We start from the raw sequence: 23095 nt of genomic DNA, 5'->3' as shown, positions 1-23095 counted from the left end.
TTTGGTTCTTCTTTTGTTCTTTGGTCAGTTGGTTTGTATGGTTCGGTTCTTCTGCTGTTTAGCTTTGCATTGTGTATGGGAAGGTGTGGTCTAAAGGCAGGAAGAGAGATGGCTGGAATTGATAAGAATTTTTTGGTTAAAAAGGTGTCAGTCTCATTCGGTGGTGATTTGCCAAAAAGCACTAGGCAAAGAAAGAAATTGTCATTTATTTGTATGTGCTTAGAGGTCAGTGTTGCCAGTTATGACATTCCTTCCTTAAATGAATAGGGAAAATAAACAGATCCAGAACTGCAATCTGAATTTACAGAGAAATGTCTTAATTCTGATTGTGAACAAGGAAAGATTGTCTTGAAATGGGCAAAAAAATTGGTACATTTTTTAGTGCTTTTCCCATAAATGAGTTTATCTGAGCAGAAGTCTTCAATTTTAACATTAATGAGAATTTAATAAGCCTATATAGTTTTTTTTTTAAAACTTTAACTGAACCTGCATTAATCTCAACCATTCACATACTTTGTGCTAAAAATCTCAGCCATCTTATCAAAACTTAGTGCTACCATATGTATGGGAGCTGGCACGTGTATGCCAGATAGTGTCAAGCACAGTATCCTCATCATACAGGTCAGTCTGGCATTCTTCATCTAATAGTTAACCCCACTAAGCTCTGCAGTTGATCCAAAGCAGTAAGGCTGGTTTGGCAGTTGCAACTTCTGCTTTCACCTCAATTTCCTTCTTTCCTGAATAGTATGCTAATTGAACACAGCAAACAGAAGGATGATTTCTCTTCTATGCAATTATAAAATTTGTCCTCAAATTTCTCCTGGCAATTTTAGGTTGTTCTCCTCAAGTCTTTTAGGCATGAATCTGCTTTCCCACAACTTAGATGTGTTAACACTTTCCTCCTTATTCCCTTTCAATTTCCTTCTCCTGTAACAGAGCTGTTGAGCCAAAGCAAATTTCCCGCTTCTACAACCTAGACTTTGGCTCACATGCCCCACAGCAGATATCTGTGACAGCTTGGGGCAGCTCTGCTTCCTGAGAAATGTCTCTGCTGGATGCAGTCCTTCACTTCATATGGGAGCAAACAGGAACACATGACCTTTTCCCTGTGGTGGCATTTCCCAGTCTGGTGTATCAGCTTACACTGAGCCTCCAGAGTCTGGGCTCAGCATGGTGATTATCCAGTTAGTCCCTAAGGAACTGTAAGGCTGGGGTGTGACAAGACTGCCACAAAGCAGGTATGCAGATGCACAGAGGTCTAGGTGTCATTTGACAGTGACTCAAGAGATGGGTTCTTATTGAGGACACAATCTTTTAATATCAAAGTGCAAAAGCAGCAGTGAGGTGAGCTGGTCAAAGCAAGAAATTTCCCTAAGTGAGAAACCCACCCCCTGGAATATGAACAAACAGGGTTAACAAATCTAAAGCACAAAAATAATCCTGCTACAGTTCAAGGTAAAAATCCTGGCTATTAAGAGCCAGACAATTCATTTGTCCCATAGATCCTGACCCACAGACAGACAGTGCACCTGCAGGTTTTCGGGTTAGTGCTCTGCCTTACCAACTGCTGATGCTGGAGATCTCCAAGGAGGACCATCAATGCTGATGCTGGAGAGGAAGCAAATACCTTCCAGACCCAAACACCAACACTGACTGGTATGAGGAGGCAGGTGACAGACAGGATTCCTTTTTGTCTCTACTTTGAATATGGGAAGCTGCATACTTTACAAATGGGAGCTGTAGTCTACAAAGGAAGGCAATTCATGCACACACCACTCCATTCATGTTTATTTTTTCCCCTTTTCTGTTATAGTTTAACATTGCTTTATAGATATCTGAGAAGCCTAAGGCTGCCCACAAGGCTTTCCAGCTGTTTAAGACACTTTGCAATGGTACATCCTTTTGCAACACTACCCGTGATCCGGTTTTGTTGCTCCAAGGCACAAGTGTGAAGCTCTCACAACTAATGACAAGTGGCTGTTAAATGACAAGTTGGGTATGGGCACCATATTCCCTGGTAAAGGAAAAGAAGTGGCAACTGGTACAAAAAGTGTTAAACTTGGCCATGTACTTTTTTACAAGCCGCAATGGTATAATTTGCCATGAAATATCACATGTATTATCAACCACAAGGAGGCAGGATGACACTGTTTATGTGAGCAAGGAGAACTTCACAAAGAGTTTTGCACCCATCCTTGAAGGGAATCCCTTGGCAATCAGTGAAGAGAAATGCTATGTTGTCAGTTAAACTGCTAGATGTAGTATTCAAGATTCTTAAAATAGATTTGAATTAGGAGATTAGTGTTCAGCTATTTAGCTAGAACATCCAAAAGAATGGAGGAAAAAATCTTCTCTCTGTAGTCTTGCACCTGAAGACTACTTGAAATACCACTCAGGAGAGCAGTCTATGGGTTCTTCCTTCCAAAGAGTCCTCAGACGCTGGGTCCAGGCAGTCAGCATCTCCTTCCTCTTCTCCTCAGAGACATTCTCTGGAGCATAACAGATGTGAGGTTCAAGGACTTTGACACCACAGAAGTGCATGATTCCATGCTGGATGCAAAAGAAAGAAAGAAATGCCTCAGGAAATATTTACTCTTTTACTTTCATTTGAGGGACATGGAAGATTCAAATCTATTCTGTTTCTTAGACCCAATATCAGGACATAGTTCTCTAAACCTGTGCATTTATCAGGAGAAGGAAAATAAATTGTAGACATTCCCTGCCTATCCAGGCAGTCACCATTGAAGGCATTCGGCAGAATGGCATACATGATACTGAAAGATAAGGGCAACTTCATTTATTCTGTTCTGTGGGATTTGTTTTTAACTGCTGTTAATTCCACAGAACTGTCCTCTTTAGCAGCTGTACACTGTTCAGTTTGCAAGGATCACAGCTGGCCAAAAGTTCATTGTCCAGTTTGAAACTCCTTATATTGGTCTCCAACTGCAGTGACCGACATCTACATCTAAGATGGGGTTTTTTTTACCTTTTGCCTCTGGCCTAGCCAAATGTTCCTGTAAGAAGGCTAGTGCCTGTGAAATCAGCTCAACTTGCCATTTCCCTCTGTGTTTCTGAATTCAGATTTGTGTTTCATGTTTCTGGCATGTTGACCTGTGCGCTCTGCAGTTGGACAGCTCCACAGGAGCAGGCAGCTGGTAATTGCTTGGGAAGGAAACCGTGGAATTTTAGCTCATCTGTTCTATTGTATCAGGAAGAAGCTGGCAAAACTTGCCTTCCCACTTGTATTTCCCAAACCATGCTGGGTACTTCTCATAAAAGAGTAGCAATTAGAAGAGGAATGCTAACTTTTGTGTGTTGATTGTTACTTCCAGGATAACGTGTGGCTCCCCTTCTGCCCTGCATCCTACATGAAATGGGAAACTATGGGGAACAGAAATCCTGCACGACTGAGCTAAAGGAAATCCTGTAACAGCAGGGAAACTGAGAGGCTGAGAGTGTTAAGCTTTCTCTACATTCTGGTCTGGAGGAAGGGGGACAAAACAACATTAGAAGTCAGTGGACTTTTAAAGTAGTCCCAGGATTTTAGTTAATGGTTTACAACCTGCAGATCCTTGCAACTGACAACTTGATTATTAATTATTAGTTTTCATATTTTAAAAAAAATCAATAAAACAATTGTTAAGAATAGGTGGAATACTAAAAAAATATGTAAACAACAACCAAACGTTCATATATTATACCTGCATGGGCCACAGGACATAGCGAATATCACCGCCGATACCTTCCTTTGAATACATCCCTTTGCCTCCTCCCGTGGTGAAAGAAAACAAGGATAATTTGCCCTAGAATTAGGAAAGTGGTGGTTCATTAAGACATATATAAAGAGGAGTGCTTGAACAGTTCAAGAGATATTCAGGGAAACCTGGACAGCATGTATTTCTAGGGGAGAGGGTGACCTCTTCTTTCCCAGACCTTACATGAAGTGGCAGTCCTGAGGCAAAGATTGATGTCATACAATTAGACAGTAGACTGTGTGTCTTTGGGAAGAGATAGGTTAAACAAAATCAATTACAGCTCTTGTGTGAAGCAGGGCTGATACACTACTTCAACATGGTGTAAAGTGAGAGCTTTAAACAACTACAATGGAAAAGAATGAACAAGGCCCCATAGGACAAGGTGCAAGCCTTGACCTTAATAAAACAATTCCAAAAACATACCTGGAGCAAACCACCATCATAAGCCTTTGACAAATCGTAAGCAAAGCCTTGCACCAAGACTCTGTCCATCCAACCCTTCAGGATTGCAGGCATGTTGAACCAAAACAAGGGAAACTAGGCAAAGAGAAAATTACCTGGTCAGCACACAGAGTCTGGGACACCCTTAGGCCTGGCCTACGGGACAATCCTGTCCTCTGAACCTGCTCAGATCCTGTACTTGCCTTCTTGCAGCTCTCTGTCAGGAGGGGCAGTAACTATGGCTGGCAAAAGGAACTGAAGTGCTTTCTGTTTGAGGTAACCTCAAAGCCAGAGCGGAGCATCTACAGCACATCAACACCATGGTGCATGTGAGGGCTTCCATCCAGATAAAAGGTGGAATAGGATGAAATAGGAGGGTGCCATTTAATTCAGATTTAAGACTGTACAGAACCATGATTCCTATGGCTGAAATGATTGACATCTGGTGATTGGTTCTGATCTGACGGTCTGCTGACAAATGCCACAGGATCTTAGGAAAGACTTATTTTCAAAGCTTGCTGACATCATGAGCCCAAAACCCTTCACTGAGAAGAAAAAGTGAAGCCTTTAACAGTTGAACCCTTGACTTCTAGATCTTCCAGTTAGCCAATGGGACTGCATCCCAAAGCTATCACATCTTCACAGCATTATCTTGACTGCTTTATGGGATCTTATACTAAGCTGCATCACTACCCCTAAACCTTTGTACACACTGCAAACAGAGCAAGAAATTCTATAAACATGTTGCTTAATACAAGGCGAAAACAAAGTGGAAACTGGGAAATCACCACAGTCACTACCAGCGGTGAGTTTAGTCTGTAACTAAATTTTGAAATTCCTAAATTTTTCTAAAATTTTGAATTACTATATGATGTCCTTTAGAGGCTTTTTAATTTTTTTTCTGCACCAGAACACACTCAAACTCTTCAGAGCATTCTACAGTTGGAAAGGAGAAGGCAACCACTTCAGGGCATGTCTTACTGTTCTTATCTGGGAAGCGACAGTATGAAAATGATGATGACTTACAGTGAAATGTGTAAATGAGATAAAGCCCCATCCTAAATTTAATCGAACTTTGGACAGAGGAATATGTATAGAGATATCTAAGGCCAACAGGGACACAAAGAAATATAAGGCTACTACTTTCCTTCTCAGTTCTTTGGGATTTGTAGACACAGGGACAGAGCTGGCATGGTGGAGAACAGGCGTGGACCGCAAAGCTCTGTTAGCAATTCCCAGTAGTGCTTTTGCAGCTCAGCAGCAAGTGAGAACAGTCTACTTGGGAAAGCCCAACTTCCTGACTTTGCTGGCTGCCCCCAGCTCCTTGCCCAGAAAATAATCCCTGCTCTGCTTCCTGCCAGCCTGCCTGACATCCATGGTCACATATGTCTTTGTTGCATCCATCAAGGAGTTGCATCCATCAAGAAGTTTGGCCCAGTGTTGGGGGGTTCCTGGGCTTGCTGTTCCAACCTGCACCATTATGCTACTCAGTTACTGGATTGGCTGTAATAATGACCCAGGTCATTTTACTACTGATCTGTAGTTTTTACTGTACCATTACCCAGAGATAAAGTGAACATCACAACTGAATTCTGTTTAAAATAACAACCTGAAAAATCAGCAGGTCTGCTTCCTGCACCTTCTTCTGCTCTTCAACCAGGTCTTTGGACAACGCTCCTCTCTTGTAAGCTTCCCAGGTTTCCACGCCATAATTGAAGGCTTCTGAGTTGTGCAGGGAACCTGCGGGTAGAAGTGAACGGTCATTCCTTGCCTCCTGTCCAGGATCAGTGCCAGATAAGGGTTGAATGCAGGTTGCCATTCACTCAGTTCTAAACTGAGATACTGCTTTCCATTTCTCCTACTTTCCTGTCTTTGTTGGATATTCAGCATCGTCACAGCTGACGGTGATTTTAACATGGAGAGGAATGTAGGATCTCAGAGTTCTAAACCTTCACCTTACTGTAGCAACCAGGAAGTGGAATATGAGGACCTAAACTTGCCTCAGGACTCTGGGGATGCAGGTGGAAGATTTAAGAGAGTGTTGTTAATGGTTCTGCCTCTGCCTTCGGGTTTACTGAGGCCATCATGCACTTGTAAGCACTATGGAGCTGCTTTCCAGCCTCCATAACTGGGAAATTGACCAAGGGGTGGGGAACCAGTACTGGCCAGCTCTACTGATTGCACTAGCTGATCATCAGTCTCTAGCAGAAGACAGGGGCAGCTGTAGCCTCGTGAACTAAACTGTAACAAGTGCCAGAAGGGTATCTGAAGGCATTTCCTCCCCAGGAGAAATGGACTTTGGAGACTGATTATGGACATGTGCTAATGTGTTTTTCCTGTCAGTAATCTCAGTGTGATACAAAGTTCATGTTCAGGAGTGGACTTTTAGAAATGCAGATGTCTGGTCATGAATAAGTTTCTTATTAATGAAATAGGTTTCTTATTAATCTCTTGATGATCTGAGGGCTGGAGCACCTCTCCTATCTAGACAGGCTGAGGGTTTGGAGTTACTCAGCATGGGGAAGGTTTCAGGAAGACTTTTTTCAGCCTTCTGACACCAGACAGGGGGTTTACAAGTCCCTGGTTTGTGAAAAAGTACATTTTGGCTGGTCTCACCATCAATGTCATTTCTTGTTGCTCTGGGCTCAAACTGCATGGCGTATAAATCCGACACGGTGACACTGCAGCCCTGCTTGGTCAGCTCCTCCACAGCAATCTTCAACAAAGATCCATTGAAGGACTTGGGCTCTTGATGTGCATAGACTATCAGGACTTTTTTCCCTGGGGGCAGAAAGAACACCAGGAGACCATTTGGAATCTAGGAGGTAGATACAGAACAGTCTATAGAGTTGGGCCTTGTTCCTTACTCTTTCTGTAGTGTCTTTTCCCAAGGACACCAAACCAGTGGCAGCAGAGTGGCAGTGGCAGCACTTGGCTCCTGCTCAGCAGCAGTGAGTGACTCCTGAGGCACTGATTGCTGCACGTGCCCTGCCCAGCAATTCTGTGCTACACTGGCTTTCCTAGGTGGAACTCAGTGGACAGAGGGGGTGTGTTCCACAGCAGGTCACACTGCCCTACATCATCACAACCCTGCCCCTCCTCTTGAGACAACAAGGAAAGAGGAAGTATTTTGTATGAGGTAGCAGGTGTTTATAGATAATCAGAGAGCAAAATTTATTGGGATTATTGAAACAGACAAAACATGCAGTTCCTAGTTCTTGACTTCCAAGACAAAAATTTTGGCAACTCCTTAGGTCAGTTTCTCTGTGACACAAATTCAGCTCAGAGCAACACCTGTGGACTGACAGGCAAGTTTATGGTGTCAGGGAGAACTTGTAGAAGCCGAGCTGAATATTTGATGAAATAACAGCTCATTTTTAACCTAAATGGTAAGGGGAAATTATTTACCAGGGTGCACATTGTCCATGAAACAAGAGCCATGAAAAAAAGACAATTAAAACTTGTGGGTCAAATGCTCTCATAAATTCAACATGTGTACAAACTTTTTAAACCCCTGTATATACGTTATTCTGGAATAGGAGCAGCAGTTGCCTCTTTGCTGTTCCTGCCAGCTCCCAGCAAACAGGGACCTCTATGGAGTGCCTGGAGATGGACAACCTCCAAAAGGTGCTCAGTTTAACTGCAAAAACGCTGATTTGTTTCCATTTTGATGGAGCTGGGGGCACTTGGGCACAGGGTTTGGAGAGACTGGAGTTTTCCAAGGCATTTGGAAAAGCAAGACCTCAGTGTCCCAACTAAACAGGGCAGAGGGCCCCATTCCTGAGGTGCCCAGCGCCCACCCTGGAGCGAACAGCATTTTCACCCGCATTTGCTCTTACCTGCCATTGTTGGAGAGCGCTGGGGAGCTTCTCTCTTGATAATCTGGTACTGCCTGAGAACTCAAGTGAGAGATTTGCTGGTGAGAAACATCAGGAAGAGGAGCGAGTAGAATCGCTGTTTCAGTGGGCAATGTGCCGTGGGGTGGGTACGGGCACCCACGCACAGGCGGGCCCCGGCGAAGCGCGACCCGCCGGAGCGGGAGGGAAGCCTCCGGCTCCCGGCCCGGGCCCTGGAGCAGGAATTCTCGAATTCTCCTCCGGCCGCCGCACCGGCGCTTGGCGGCCGCGGCACAGCCGCCTGGGCCCGGGGCCGTGCCGGGGGCATCGCGCCGCTCCCGGTCCCGTGCCGCCCTCCGGAAAGCGGCTTCGGAAAAGCCCCCGCGCCCCGGCCCCAGCGCCAGTCGGGCTGCCCTTACCTGCTCCTCGGGGCCCGGAGCACCTCTGCGGAAGGGCAGGGATCGGCACTTCCCAGCGGCCCGCCCGTCCCGGGCCCTGGGGTAGCGCCAGCGCGGGGCGGGATCGGGATCGGCGCCGCCCGCTCGTCCGGCTCCGCTCGAAGCCGCACTCGGCCGGGGGCGCGCCCCGCCGGTGTCACAGCATGTGACATCTACATCATCTCGGGATATGTTTTTATTCTGGGTGTCTGCTCCTCTCCAAGGACAGAGCTCGTTCTTCATTTCTGCCAGCAGCGCAATATGTGAGCTCCTAAACCATCCATCTACCCTTATCTGCTCTTCCAGGGGAGGCACTGTCTGCTTTGTGCCTTGTGCTGGCCCACCCGTGCATCATCTGCCGGGAGCAGGGGCTCCTCCCTTCCAGCTTTCTGAAAGGTGTCTCATGGGAAAGACAGGTGGGATGTGGGCGGCTGTGGGTTTAGAGAGATAGGACAGTCTTGGTGATCGTTTTCAAGATGAAGTTTTCTCTCTGAGTCTCAAAACTGCCTTATGTTGGACAAACTGAATAAACAGCTCCTTTTAAAGATTTTGGGGGGGGGGAAAAAGAAAAAGAAGAAAAAGATTTTGACAGTGGAACTAGAGGAACTGATGCAGGACCAGCACATTTCTGTTTTCCACTCATTCTGGATCAGCTGGTATTGAGACAGACCAGGAGTTTAATGCTCTGACAGCTCCTGATGCTAGGCATGATCACACATACTGTAAAGAGCAGACTCAGGACCAAATGCTGAATTGCCACACTGAGCTCACTGTAGTTTGAATGCAGCAATTTTGTGTCCATCCACACTGCGAGGTATCTCAAGGAGAGCATTCTTGAACCTGCAAAGAGTCTGGGACATTTGTCAGGTAAATAAAGCAAATGCAAATACAGATGTGGTATCTCTGGTAGGCCAATTATGCAGTTTTGGTCTTCTCCTGCCATCCCAAACATTACAGGAAGCTTTTGATAACATTTGACTTCTGGTCTTTCTTTTGGTTTGGTTTTTCTAATTTTGAGATTTGCATTATTTATGGGGCTGAAATCAGGAAGAGAGATGACTAAATTTATAAGAATTGTTTGGTTTAACGGTTTGTCTCATTCAGTGTGGTTTTTCCAGCATGTACTAGGCAAAGAAAGGGAGATATTGGCATCTATTCACTTGTGCTTAGAGGTCACACCTTTGACATGTAGCTGGTTTTTTTTTTGTTGTTTTTTTTTTTTTTTTTTTTTTTTTTTTTTTTTTTTTTTCCAGATGGAAAAATCTACTGTGTGTGAAATTTGCAGGGTTCATTGCACCATTGGAAAAATTGTAGGGACAGATGAATAAAAACCATCAAGTCTCCACAGTTCTAGACCAAGGCTACCTGGAATGATTACCTCATTCCATAATTTTAATTAAAAATCCAATCACAATAATCTTGTGCTGTAATGGGAAGGTGACTTTGTATGTTTTCATGGTATTAAATTTAAAGGCTGTATTGTAGTAATAAGCTTTGCCAACAGAGGTTTGATTTTTAAGTCTCCTTCCTCTCCTCCTATAGCCAGGTATCTTTTGAGAGACTTTCCCCTCTCCATTTCTCTGATGAATTGCAATTTCTGTAGGGATCTGAGTGTAATCCTTCTCTGGATGTCCCTGGCCTAACACTCTGCCTGACCCAGCAAGGATGAGTGTTCTCTCACACAGGAGATTTTCAGCACTGGAGATGACTCAATGTTGGAATGTTAATTCTGGGCTCTACACCCTGTCCAGAACTCTGGGGAGGGGGATCATCAGTGGGCAAAACGCTAAGGAGATACTTGTCTATAATCTTAATGTAATCTACCTTTTTAATCTAAAAGTAAACCATCAGCTGGTCTGATAGATCCCCCTGCAGTCCAACAGCCATTAAAATATTGTGCTGTGGAGCTGATTTTAGAGAAAGAAGATGGGATCTTAGCTAGTTTTGCATCATCTGTGCACCAAAACTCATATTGTATTTCTCTGAGCCCCCAGAGGGCTGAGGTGGGAGAAACTGCAGCAACCAACAGAGTTGGTGCTTGTGAAGAAGGGCTGCATCCCCCTGGGCAGTGTGTGGGAGGCTCCAAGGGCCTTGGGAACCACTGTGGTTGGTGACTGACTGCAGCCACAAATTTTTGCTGCAGTTAGGTTCAAAAGACCACTACCTGACATTTCCCATAGATGCTGAGCTGTGGCCTAGCAACAGATGGCAGAAATACAAAAGAGTATATTGAGAGAATTTCTCTTGGATTCCAATTGAATTCCAGTGAAGAACCACCTTTTCCCTGCATGTCTCACTGGGGTACAACCGTATTGGCAGTTTTGGCAATCTGTTATGTGGACAAGCTGGTTAGGTCTTGGTTTATTCTCTCTGTTGGATGTCAACAAAATGCTTTTTCATTTCATCAAGGGCAATTCAGAAACAGCTATGGGGTATTTTGGCTCCACAGTCCTAGGGAAGAAGCTGGTCTTTTGTCTCCTTCCTGAGTTTTTCAAACATATCAGAATTCCCATGTATTCAAGCTGCATGAAATGAAGCATTTTAATACTCTTACAATGATTACACAATTATCCAGCACTCTCTTGAGTGTAGCAGCATCAGCTTCAATTCTCTACATCTCTTCTGTAGAATATAGCCTCTTTAGACTTTAAGGTATCTAATAATACAGTGGGATTTTTCAAGAAGAGAAAAGAAGTAGTACTTGCATTGTGTATGGTGTTAGTTACTGGCTGTTCCTCTCCTTAGCACAAACTTTTGATAAATAGTCTGTTACAAAGTATATTCCTCTGCAAGCAGGCAGCTCACCTCAGTGATGTTGTTTCAGGAACCCAATATCAAACCACAGAATGAACTACACCTGGCTTTAAATGTCAGGTTTTTTGAAACCTGGATTAAAGGCACCTTACTGCAAGACATTAGTCTTGGTTTCTCTAGGCTTTGAGGCTTCTTGGTAACATAGTTCAGATGGGTATCTGTTTGTTCTCCTCTATTTTTCTGCAGTTACAAGCATGTTTGACCTGCCATTTCAGAACATCAAATAAAAGAAATACAGCCATGATTTCTGGAAAAAAATGTCAGAGAAAAAGATCAGAGCATTGCCTAGACATCTGTGGGAGAGGAGGACCACCAGCAATAAAAAACAAATCCCCAGAATAAAAGGAAGTGAAAAGCAGGTTCCTTTATACCCTTCTCCCCAGCCTGAAGTGCAGCTACAAGTTACCTAATTCTAGTTTCATTCTCATGAAATCAGTGCTGGTTTGGCAGGGTGACATTTGACTTTTAGCATAATGTGATTTAGAAGGGCAATTATTCTTTAGTTCAAAATGGCTGTAACATTTCCAGTGCTGCTAGGGAAGTAATACTGCCACTTTTTTTCTCTCTCCTTATTAACCTCAGATCAGTCTCTGTTGGTTCTCTATATTTTCTAAAATTTTCCTGAGTTTTGGAAAGGCATGTGTCAGGACACATGTGCAGCCCAGCACAGTGCCCTGCATAGCACACACTGAAAGCACATCAGGTCAAGGACAATAACTCTTGGCTCAGCACCCACTGTCTCTGCACGGTTGATGGCTTCTAAAGCAATGTAACAGCAGCACCCTTGTGGAACCTGAAAACTTTGGCTCCCATGTCCCACAGTAGACATCTGCAACAGCTTGGAGCAGCTCGTCTTCCTGGGAAATGTCTCTGCTGGACGTGGCCCTTCACTTCATACAGGTGCAAACCTGAACACGTGACTGGTGTGAGAGGGCAGGAAAAAAAAACAGGATTCCATTTTGTCTCTACAAAGGGTAATCAAAATCGAGAAGTCCTGTTGATTTTAAGAAGCTGCATACTTTACAAATGGGAGCTGTAGTCTACAAAAGGAAGGCAATTCATGCACACACCACTCCATTCATGTTTATTTTTTTCCCTTTTCTGTTATAGTTTAACATTGCTTTATAGATATCTGAGAAGCCTAAGGCTGCCCACAAGGCTTTCCAGCTGTTTAAGACACTTTGCAATGGTACATCCTTTTGCAACACTACCCGTGATCCGGTTTTGTTGCTCCAAGGCACAAGTGTGAAGCTCTCACAACTAATGACAAGTGGCTGTTAAATGACAAGTTGGGTATGGGCACCATATTCCCTGGTAAAGGAAAAGAAGTGGCAACTGGTACAAAAAGTGTTAAACTTGGCCATGTACTTTTTTACAAGCCGCAATGGTATAATTTGCCATGAAATATCACATGTATTATCAACCACAAGGAGGCAGGATGACACTGTTTATGCGAGCAAGGAGAACTTCACAAAGAGTTTTGCACCCATCCTTGAAGGGAATCCCTTGGCAATCAGTGAAGAGAAATGCTATGTTGTCAGTTAAACTGCTAGATGTAGTATTCAAGATTCTTAAAATAGATTTGAATTAGGAGATTAGTGTTCAGCTATTTAGCTAGAACATCCAAAAGAATGGAGGAAAAAATCTTCTCTCTGTAGTCTTGCACCTGAAGACTACTTGAAATACCACTCAGGAGAGCAGTCTATGGGTTCTTCCTTCCAAAGAGTCCTCAGACGCTGGGTCCAGGCAGTCAGCATCTCCTTCCTCTTCTCCTCAGAGACATTCTCTGGAGCATAACAGATGTGAGGTTCAAGGACTTTGACACCACAGAAGTGCATGATTCCATGCTGGATGCAAAAGAAAGAAAGAAATGCCTCAGGAAATATTTACTCTTTTACTTTCATTTGAGGGACATGGAAGATTCAAATCTATTCTGTTTCTTAGACCCAATATCAGGACATAGTTCTCTAAACCTGTGCATTTATCAGGAGGAGTAAATTGCTGTTAAACACACAGAACTGTCCTCTTTGGATAGTGTACATTGTTCAATTTGCAATGATAAGGGACAGTCTAAAGTTCATTGTCCGAGTTGAACCTCAGATTGTTCCTGAACTGCAGTGTGTGCTTCACATCTACTTTCATGTTGGTTTCTTGGTGGTTTTTTTTTTTTTTTTTTTTTTTTTTTTTTTTTTTTGTTTTGTTTTTTTTTTTTTGAGTTTGGTTTTTAAGCTTTTGCCTCTGGCTTAGCCATATGTTCTTGCTTGAAGGCTAGTGCCTGTGGAAGTTCAGCCTGCCATTTTCCCTCTGTGTGTTTCTCAGTTTATAGCGGTGTTTCATGTTTTTGTCACATTTACTTGTGAGCTGCGCAGCTGGACAGCTCCTCAGGGGTAAGGAGCTGGTAACTGGGGTAAGGAGCTGCTAACTGCAGTGGGGAGGAGACCATGCATGCTACATGAATTGGGTAACCACGGGGAACAGAAATCCTGCACGCTAGAGCTAAAGGAAATCCTGTAACACCAGAGACACTGGAAAAGCTAACAGCCGAAGCTTTCCCCAGATTGCAAGCTGGAGGAAGGAGGACAAAGCAACTTTAAAACTCTATGGACTTTTGAAGTAATCTCAGGATTTTAGAGGCCAGTTTATAACCGGCAGATGCTTGGGGCAGGCAACTTAATTATTTCTTATTACTTTTTGTGTAAAATAATCAATAAAACATTTGTTTATAAATAGTTGGAATTAAAATTAAAATTAAAATTAAAGCAAACAGTAACCAAATATTCATATATTATACCTGCATGGGCCATAGGAGATAGCGAATATCACCTCTGATTGCATACTTCTCTTTGCTTCCTCCCGTGGTGAAAGAAAACAAGGATAATTTGTCCTAGAATTAGGAAAGTGGTGCTTGAGTTAGACATGTTTAAAGAGGAGTGGCTGAATGGTTCAAAAGATATTTGAGGGAACCTGGACAACACGAATTTCTAGAGGAGGGAGGTATCCTATTCCCTCCCAGATGTTCCAAGGATTGGCAGTTTTGAGGCAAGGATAGATGTCATACAATTACGTCAATGGACTGAGTGCCTGGGCTTTGGGCAGAGATGGGTTAAAAAGAAAACAAATTTTATGTCTGACACCCTTGTGTGAAGGAGGGCTAATCCTTGTTCTTCCTTATGCAACATTTGGAAAACTGTGGCTGGAAAGCACTCTGTTACTGTGAAAATCTTTATTCCTGTCCTGACTCCAGAAATTTTTTGCTCAAGTCCCCCCTTCAAACGTGGGCTTGCTTAACCACCATGTTTCTTCTGCTCCTGTGACTATGGCATTATCCATGTGCTCAGCTTCTCTCATTTCAGTTTTAGCTTCTGTAATCGAACTAACATTTTTCCAGTGCAGTATCCCAAGTATCTTCAGCCTGTACTCCATATGCAGCTGTGATCATTGGGGATTATGCCTATTTATGTCAGCAAGACAGCCATTTCTGAAATTTAAAGAGACTGAAATGTTTGAAATTGTTAAGAACATCAGAACTAACAGAGATTAAGATGCAGTGAAAGAAATATGAAACTAATATTGATTGTTTCTTGATGCGGCATTTGTTATCAAATAAGATATATCAGAGATAGTGGGCCAGAATTTTCCAGGTATATTCGCAGTACTGTGGGGATTTAAAAATGTATGAATTGACATTGAGAGGTACTGCTCATACCAAATTAAATGCAACAGAGAGGAAAGGGTTCAAAGTAGATAGTTGTGACAGAGGTTCATACTCCGAGTATTTTGGATTTCTGATTAAGTTTTATAATTCAACTCCAGCCTTTGACTTTTAATCCCAGAACGGGACTTTGACACCAAGTGTGTCAGACATGACACATAAAGAACATTTTTATAGTGGTGGGAAGACTGTAGCTGTATGAAATAGATTGATTTAAACTGTTTGCGTGCTGTATGTACCGCAGTGCACTCTGATACTCCAAATAGATGATAAAACCCACATAGTTGGCCAATAAAGATCTCTAGGAGATTGCTTAAATCTTTAGGAAATGCTGCAGTCTCCTTATTTCTTACCCTCCAGACAGTGTGAACAACCCAGAAAATCACTCAACATGTTACCAATGCATTACTTCAGAGCAGTGTAAAGTGAGATCTTTAAACAACTGCAATGGAAAAGAATGAACAAGGCCCCATAGAACAAGGTGCAAGCCTTGACCTTAATAAAACAATTCCAAAAACATACCTGGAGCAAACCACCATCATAAGCCTTTGACAAATCGTAAGCAAAGCCTTGCACCAAGACTCTGTCCATCCAAACCTTCAGGATTGCAGGCATGTTGAACCAAAACAAGGGAAACTAGGCAAAGAGAAAATTACCTGGTCAGCACACAGAGTCTGGGACACCCTTAGGCCTGGCCTATGGGACAATCCTGTCCTCTGAACCTGCTCAGATCCTGTACTTGCCTTCTTGCAGCTCTCTGTCAGGAGGGGCAGTAACTATGGCTGGCAAAAGGAACTGAAGTGCTTTCTGTTTGAGGTAACCTCAAAGCCAGAGCGGAGCATCTACAGCACATCAACACCATGGTGCATGTGAGGGCTTCCATCCAGATAAAAGGTGGAATAGGATGAAATAGGAGGGTGCCATTTAATTCAGATTTAAGACTGTACAGAACCATGATTCCTATGGCTGAAATGATTGACATCTGGTGATTGGTTCTGATCTGACAGTCTGCTGACAAATGCCACAGGATCTAAGGAAAGGCTTATTATCAAAACATGCTGACATCATGCCATCAAGCCACGGCTAAGGCCAACAGGGACACAAAGAAATATAAGGCTACTACTTTCCTTCTCAGTTCTTTGGGATTTGTAGACACAGGGACAGAGCTGGCATGGTGGAGAACAGGCGTGGACCGCAAAGCTCTGTTAGCAATTCCCAGTAGTGCTTTTGCAGCTCAGCAGCAAGTGAGAACAGTCTACTTGGGAAAGCCCAACTTCCTGACTTTGCTGGCTGCCCCCAGCTCCTTGCCCAGAAAATAATCCCTGCTCTGCTTCCTGCCAGCCTGCCTGACATCCATGGTCACATATGTCTTTGTTGCATCCATCAAGGAGTTGCATCCATCAAGAAGTTTGGCCCAGTGTTGGGGGGTTCCTGGGCTTGCTGTTCCAACCTGCACCATTATGCTACTCAGTTACTGGATTGGCTGTAATAATGACCCAGGTCATTTTACTACTGATCTGTAGTTTTTACTGTACCATTACCCAGAGATAAAGTGAACATCACAACTGAATTCTGTTTAAAATAACAACCTGAAAAATCAGCAGGTCTGCTTCCTGCACCTTCTTCTGCTCTTCAACCAGGTCTTTGGACAACGCTCCTCTCTTGTAAGCTTCCCAGGTTTCCACACCATAATTGAAGGCTTCTGAGTTGTGCAGGGAACCTGTGGGTAGAAGTGAACGGTCATTCCTTGCCTCCTGTCCAGGATCACTGCCAGATAAGGGTTGAATGCAGGTTGCCATTCACTCAGTTCTAAACTGAGATACTGCTTTCCATTTCTCCTACTTTCCTGTCTTTGTTGGATATTCAGCATCATCACAGCTGACGGTGATTTTAATGTGGAGAGGAATGTAGGATCTCAGAGTTCTAAACCTTCACCTTACTGTAGCAACCAGGAAGTGGAATATGAGGACCTAAACTTGCCTCAGGACTCTGGGGATGCAGGTGGAAGATTTAAGAGAGTGTTGTTAATGGTTCTGCCTCTGCCTTCGGGTTTACTGAGGCCATCATGCACTTGTAAGCACTATGGAGCTGCTTTCCAGCCTCCATAACTGGGAAATTGACCAAGGGGTGGGGAACCAGTACTGGCCAGCTCTACTGATTGCACTAGCTGATCATCAGTCTCTAGCAGAAGACAGGGGCAGCTGTAGCCTCGTGAACTAAACTGTAACAAGTGCCAGAAGGGTATCTGAAGGCATTTCCTCCCCAGGAGAAATGGACTTTGGAGACTGATTATGGACATGTGCTAATGTGTTTTTCCTGTCAGTAATCTCAGTGTGATACAAAGTTCATGTTCAGGAGTGGACTTTTAGAAATGCAGATGTCTGGTCATGAATAAGTTTCTTATTAATGAAATAGGTTTCTTATTAATCTCTTGATGATCTGAGGGCTGGAGCACCTCTCCTATCTAGACAGGCTGAGGGTTTGGAGTTACTCAGCATGGGGAAGGTTTCAGGAAGACTTTTTTCAGCCTTCTGACACCAGACAGGGGGTTTACAAGTCCCTGGTTTGTGAAAAAGTACATTTTGGCTGGTCTCACCATCAATGTCATTTCTTGTTGCTCTGGGCTCAAACTGCATGGCGTATAAATCCGACACGGTGACACTGCAGCCCTGCTTGGTCAGCTCCTCCACAGCAATCTTCAACAAAGATCCATTGAAGGACTTGGGCTCTTGATGTGCATAGACTATCAGGACTTTTTTCCCTGGGGGCAGAAAGAACACCAGGAGACCATTTGGAATCTAGGAGGTAGATACAGAACAGTCTATAGAGTTGGGCCTTGTTCCTTACTCTTTCTGTAGTGTCTTTTCCCAAGGACACCAAACCAGTGGCAGCAGAGTGGCAGTGGCAGCACTTGGCTCCTGCTCAGCAGCAGTGAGTGACTCCTGAGGCACTGATTGCTGCACGTGCCCTGCCCAGCAATTCTGTGCTACACTGGCTTTCCTAGGTGGAACTCAGTGGACAGAGGGGGTGTGTTCCACAGCAGGTCACACTGCCCTACATCATCACAACCCTGCCCCTCCTCTTGAGACAACAAGGAAAGAGGAAGTATTTTGTATGAGGTAGCAGGTGTTTATAGATAATCAGAGAGCAAAATTTATTGGGATTATTGAAACAGACAAAACATGCAGTTCCTAGTTCTTGACTTCCAAGACAAAAATTTTGGCAACTCCTTAGGTCAGTTTCTCTGTGACACAAATTCAGCTCAGAGCAACACCTGTGGACTGACAGGCAAGTTTATGGTGTCAGGGAGAACTGGTAGAAGCCGAGCTGAATATTTGATGAAATAACAGCTCATTTTTAACCTAAATGGTAAGGGGAAATTATTTACCAGGGTGCACATTGTCCATGAAACAAGAGCCATGAAAAAAAGACAATTAAAACTTGTGGGTCAAATGCTCTCATAAATTCAACATGTGTACAAACTTTTTAAACCCCTGTATATACGTTATTCTGGAATAGGAGCAGCAGTTGCCTCTTTGCTGTTCCTGCCAGCTCCCAGCAAACAGGGACCTCTATGGAGTGCCTGGAGATGGACAACCTCCAAAAGGTGCTCAGTTTAACTGCAAAAACGCTGATTTGTTTCCATTTTGATGGAGCTGGGGGCACTTGGGCACAGGGTTTGGAGAGACTGGAGTTTTCCAAGGCATTTGGAAAAGCAAGACCTCAGTGTCCCAACTAAACAGGGCAGAGGGCCCCATTCCTGAGGTGCCCAGCGCCCACCCTGGAGCGAACAGCATTTTCACCCGCATTTGCTCTTACCTGCCATTGTTGGAGAGCGCTGGGGAGCTTCTCTCTTGATAATCTGGTACTGCCTGAGAACTCAAGTGAGAGATTTGCTGGTGAGAAACATCAGGAAGAGGAGCGAGTAGAATCGCTGTTTCAGTGGGCAATGTGCCGTGGGGTGGGTACGGGCACCCACGCACAGGCGGGCCCCGGCGAAGCGCGACCCGCCGGAGCGGGAGGGAAGCCTCCGGCTCCCGGCCCGGGCCCTGGAGCAGGAATTCTCGAATTCTCCTCCGGCCGCCGCACCGGCGCTTGGCGGCCGCGGCACAGCCGCCTGGGCCCGGGGCCGTGCCGGGGGCATCGCGCCGCTCCCGGTCCCGTGCCGCCCTCCGGAAAGCGGCTTCGGAAAAGCCCCCGCGCCCCGGCCCCAGCGCCAGTCGGGCTGCCCTTACCTGCTCCTCGGGGCCCGGAGCACCTCTGCGGCGGGGCTGGGAGCAGCCCTTCAGAAAATCACTGCATATCCTGCGCTGGAATGGACCCATAAGGATCATCGAGTCCAACCCTTCCCGGCGGCCCGGCCGGGCCGGCCCTGGAGCAGTGCCAGCGTGGGGTGGGGTCAGGATCTGCGCCGCCCGCAGCCGCGGCTGCAGCTTTTTTCCCCTCTGCATCTGGTTTCATTTGATACTCCACAGTCGTAGCTCCTGTACTGTGAGTGGCAGCGCAGGGTCAGTCCCTGCTCTTCCCCCGTGTCCGATGGTGATTTTGTGGGCTTGCAGCGTGTACCGACTGAATCACTTCTTTCCTGCTCTGTTCTTCGGCGGCGATCTGTGTTCAGAAGATGCTCTCTTCTTTCGATTCTTCCTAGTGCTCTTTTCTGCCCCTTCCCAGATTTGCTGTATCAGTTCTTGAAGCGAAGGAACCAGCTCTATGCATAGTTTTCACACTGTGGGCACGCCTTGGATATACCCAGTAGCCTGATGATTTTCTGTTCTGTTCCTGATGTAAAATTTGTGCTTTTTTTGACTGCTGTGGAGTGTTGAGCTGATGACTGTGTGAAATTATCTGTCATAATTAGAAGATTTTACTCCTGTGTGGTGATAATCAGCTCAAAGTCTTTTATTTTAAAAGTGAGGCAAATCTGGTTGGTTTGTCTCCCATAAGCATCTCTTATGGTTCACAGAGACTAAAAATAACTTTTGCTTGTCTAACCTCCTGAGCGTCATTCAGAACACTGTGCTGGTCTTAGTTCTCATAGAGGTTTGAAACAACCCTTCTGCTCTATGAACGACTTACCTATTGGAGGAATTTGTCACAGGTTTGTAGCTTAAATACTATTCTTCAGATATATTATAGGTACACTTCCCTACTGGTATCAAAAATACTTTTACTCTTGATTTGTAGCCCTCAACCCACTAAAGAAGATGAGTAACTTTTATTCACTGAAAATCTAATCAGGAAACTTGAAGAAACTTGATTTTCTATTGATTTTCTTGGGCCAGGCATTGGACACATAGCAGAGGAGGGTAGAAGTACTTGTGGGGTTTTTTGTTCGGTTGTTTTTTTTTATTTTGTTTTGGTTTTTTGTACAGCTGCCGTATTTGCTTATTGGCCACTTATTTAGAAAGTTCATGAGCTGGATTTATTTCTTTCTTCATCTTGAGGGAAGCCAAACACCCATTCTTAAAGAATGACCCCCACATCAAACTGCAAGTTGTTTATCCTGGAGTGCGTACATCATTAGCTCTAGTTGCAGCTGTTTCATTGCAGAAAAATATTTTATGTTTTGGTGAAGGAAAAGAGAGAAAGCAGGCATCATTTTATTACTTAGGCACTGGGATGACCTTAGAACAGGAAAGCTCCAGTCTTTATGTCAAGAATTGCTGAAACTTTTAATATGCAACAGGAGTTGGGTGCTGTAGTGACCCACTGCAGAAGGTGAGGGTAACCCAGGTTCTTGTTAATAAGTTCTTTGGGGAGAATTAGAGGGAAACAACACCGAATGATCGGTAAAGAAATTCTTCCTAATGTCCAGCCTGTACCTGCCCTGGTGCAGCTTTGAACCATTCTCACTGTCATTGGATCCAGGAGGGGAGAGCTCAGCACTTCCATCCAAACCGCTCTGAAACAGCCAGGTTTGTTGCTTCAAGCCAACAATGAATTGAGTCATAAACACAATCAAAGTCATTATAGATGCCACTGTAAAGTACAAACACATGCAGTATTTAGGTTGAATGATTTCTTCAGCAATCGAATTAAATGAGTTTCTCCCTCCCACTTTATCAGATGAGACAGCACACAACGTTGTGATGCACAATAGCTGTTGTATAAATTCGTGTGGAGATGCTAATAAATGTGTTTATGCATGCATGTGTGCATTTTCTTCATACAGATCGCATACTGTGGGTTAGAGTTTAAGGGATGGTCTATCTTAGAAAAGAAATTAATTAGAATAAATGGAATACATGAGAATATAACCACGCAGGAACTACTTTAACTATTCTTACGCCTTTTCCCAGGATTGATACGAAGTTCACTGCATACATTGTTCCCCTCTCAGGAGCAGTATATCAAGGACTTAAAATACCGTGTATCTGAAGGATATTTACTGTGCCCCCTAGCGCCCAGTGCGAGGGTTTACCTCTGCAGCAGAAGTGAAGCCTCCACCGAGGAAGAGCATGTAATCCCTAAAGGGAATTCTGAACCAGACAAAATGTTTTAAGAACCTTTGTTGCCAGTGATAATAAACAGCAAGGAAAAACGATGCTACCAAACCGTTAGAGTGAGAGAAATCCTATTTAAGATTAATTTTCTGTGACGCTTCGCAGAGAACACAGCCACTGGGGTAACAGTTCTTAGCAGTGAGTACTGTGGTTCTGCACTGAAAAAGAAGAAAAAAGGAGAAACTGAGAAATAATACCAACAGAAAATAGGTCTTTACCCCCATACATGTCACAATAACACCGTAGCTATTCTTAGGCTTGTTTTGTTATGTAATAAAGAAGACAGTCACTCTTGTATTCATCTTTCTCCTCAGAGCAGAAAAGTTGAGGGGCTTGTGCAACAGGAAGGAAGGAAGGAAGGAAGCAGGAGGACTGTGTGACTAACAGCCTCTCACTGTGACCTGTTTTTTTCTCAGCCTGTCTGTATGGTAATGAGTAGCAGACATTGAAAATGGTAACCTCTGGGGTTAATAAGTCTGTAATACAGTCTCTAAATCAAAAGCAAACCAGGAACAGGGATAGTGTCCTGGAAAATATCTCTTATCAGTTGTTTTGCTTATTTTTAAACTTTATGATGTTAAATATTTAACACTATGAAAATATATAAATGAAATATATATCTAAGGCTTTTATCTGTTTGAAACTGAATTGCAGCTTCTGCTAGCAGATTTTTGCCAGGGTGCAAAAGGACTAGTCCAAGCAAATACAAATTTGTTACTTTCAAATTTTTAATCCCTTCTGTAATTTTTGTTTGAGGAGTCTGGCCTAAGATGCTCTTTTGAAGAGAGGCTGAAGTTTCAAATCTGACTATGAATTCAGTCTTTGTCTGTAAGGCACAGCATATCTAGGATTTGTCTTTGCATCTGAATAATGAAAATCTTTGCTAAATATGACTGTCTTTCTTTGCCCCATTTGTGATAGCAAAAGGCCAGAGGAAGTGTCTGCACTCTCCCTCAACTACAGAATACTTAATGTAAATATAGAGTGAAATTAGTATTAACTGGTACTTAAAAAGGCAATAAATAAGGAGTTTAATTTCAGGGCAAGGTACTTTGTGTAGTATTTGAACTGAGAATGGCAATGTGTTAGCTATGACGTTAAAATACTTGAATACATCTGAGCATAGCTTTCTGAGAAAGTACTTTAAAAGCTTCTGATATTCTACAGCTCTACCTGACTTTGAACACTAGTTCAAAACACTGTTTTAAGGATTGTGGGCTTTTTCAGGAGAGAAGTGAGGAAGGGACTAAGTAGATTTTCTATGTCAAAAATTCTTCCCTTAGATGAAACAGAAATTTGGGAGACCTGTTTCAATTTTCACTGCACTTCAAAATTGCTTTCTATCCCTAATAAAAAATTTGGATTTGTCTATTATGAAGAAAAGACCATACATCACGTTGGCATTCTGTTTTCATATTCAAGCTGACGCTTCTTTAGATTTGGAAAGTGATGCTGGAAAGGAGCTGAAGTCTGTTGTGATGGGGGACTTATACAGCTTATCTGCCCTAGAGAGGCAGCAGAACATAAAAGATGCTGCCTCTGGTGAGTCCAGTGACATGTGTGACATTATGTATTTCAGAAGCAACTAATTTTAGAT

The 23095-nt window shown here is 43.7% G+C and overlaps 2 protein-coding genes across 7 annotated transcripts; both read right to left on the bottom strand.

Annotated features, from left to right (window-relative positions):
- Positions 1-1760: 1760 nt before the first annotated feature.
- LOC136292071 (ribosyldihydronicotinamide dehydrogenase [quinone]-like) lies at positions 1761-8550 on the bottom strand. 3 transcript variants are annotated; one of them, XM_066187329.1, is made up of 7 exons: positions 8452-8550; positions 8036-8088; positions 6813-7014; positions 5806-5936; positions 4179-4292; positions 3702-3803; positions 1761-2550 (listed from the first exon to the last, which is right to left on the bottom strand). In XM_066187329.1, exons 3-7 carry the CDS (start codon positions 6850-6852, stop codon positions 2377-2379), a joined length of 561 nt encoding a protein of 186 aa, XP_066043426.1. In that variant the 5' UTR covers positions 6853-7014; positions 8036-8088; positions 8452-8550; the 3' UTR covers positions 1761-2376. The 3 variants fall into 3 exon arrangements, with proteins under 3 accessions (XP_066043426.1, XP_066043435.1, XP_066043417.1); XM_066187338.1 differs by having other exon boundaries at positions 6813-6977; positions 8036-8095; positions 8452-8546; XM_066187320.1 differs by having other exon boundaries at positions 6813-6977; positions 8452-8476.
- A 3730-nt stretch (positions 8551-12280) lies between these two features.
- Positions 12281-19355, bottom strand: LOC136292047 (ribosyldihydronicotinamide dehydrogenase [quinone]-like). 4 transcript variants are annotated; one of them, XM_066187286.1, is made up of 7 exons: positions 19231-19355; positions 18815-18874; positions 17592-17793; positions 16585-16715; positions 15518-15631; positions 14075-14167; positions 12281-13130 (listed from the first exon to the last, which is right to left on the bottom strand). In XM_066187286.1, the coding sequence occupies exons 1-7, from the start codon at positions 19327-19329 to the stop codon at positions 12957-12959; spliced, it is 873 nt and encodes a 290-aa protein (XP_066043383.1). In that variant the 5' UTR covers positions 19330-19355; the 3' UTR covers positions 12281-12956. The 4 variants fall into 4 exon arrangements, with proteins under 4 accessions (XP_066043383.1, XP_066043390.1, XP_066043407.1 ...); XM_066187293.1 differs by having other exon boundaries at positions 17592-17756; positions 18815-18867; positions 19231-19318; XM_066187310.1 differs by having other exon boundaries at positions 18815-18867; positions 19231-19260.
- Positions 19356-23095: the final 3740 nt, after the last annotated feature.

The sequence above is a fragment of the Chamaea fasciata genome, unplaced genomic scaffold, assembly GCF_029207755.1.
Source record: "Chamaea fasciata isolate MVZ Bird 193981 ecotype frontalis unplaced genomic scaffold, bChaFas1.0.hap1 SCAF_1, whole genome shotgun sequence".
NCBI lineage: Eukaryota > Metazoa > Chordata > Aves > Passeriformes > Sylviidae > Chamaea > Chamaea fasciata.
Note: the sequence above shows the minus strand (reverse complement) of the source record. Positions and strands in the feature narration are given on the sequence as shown.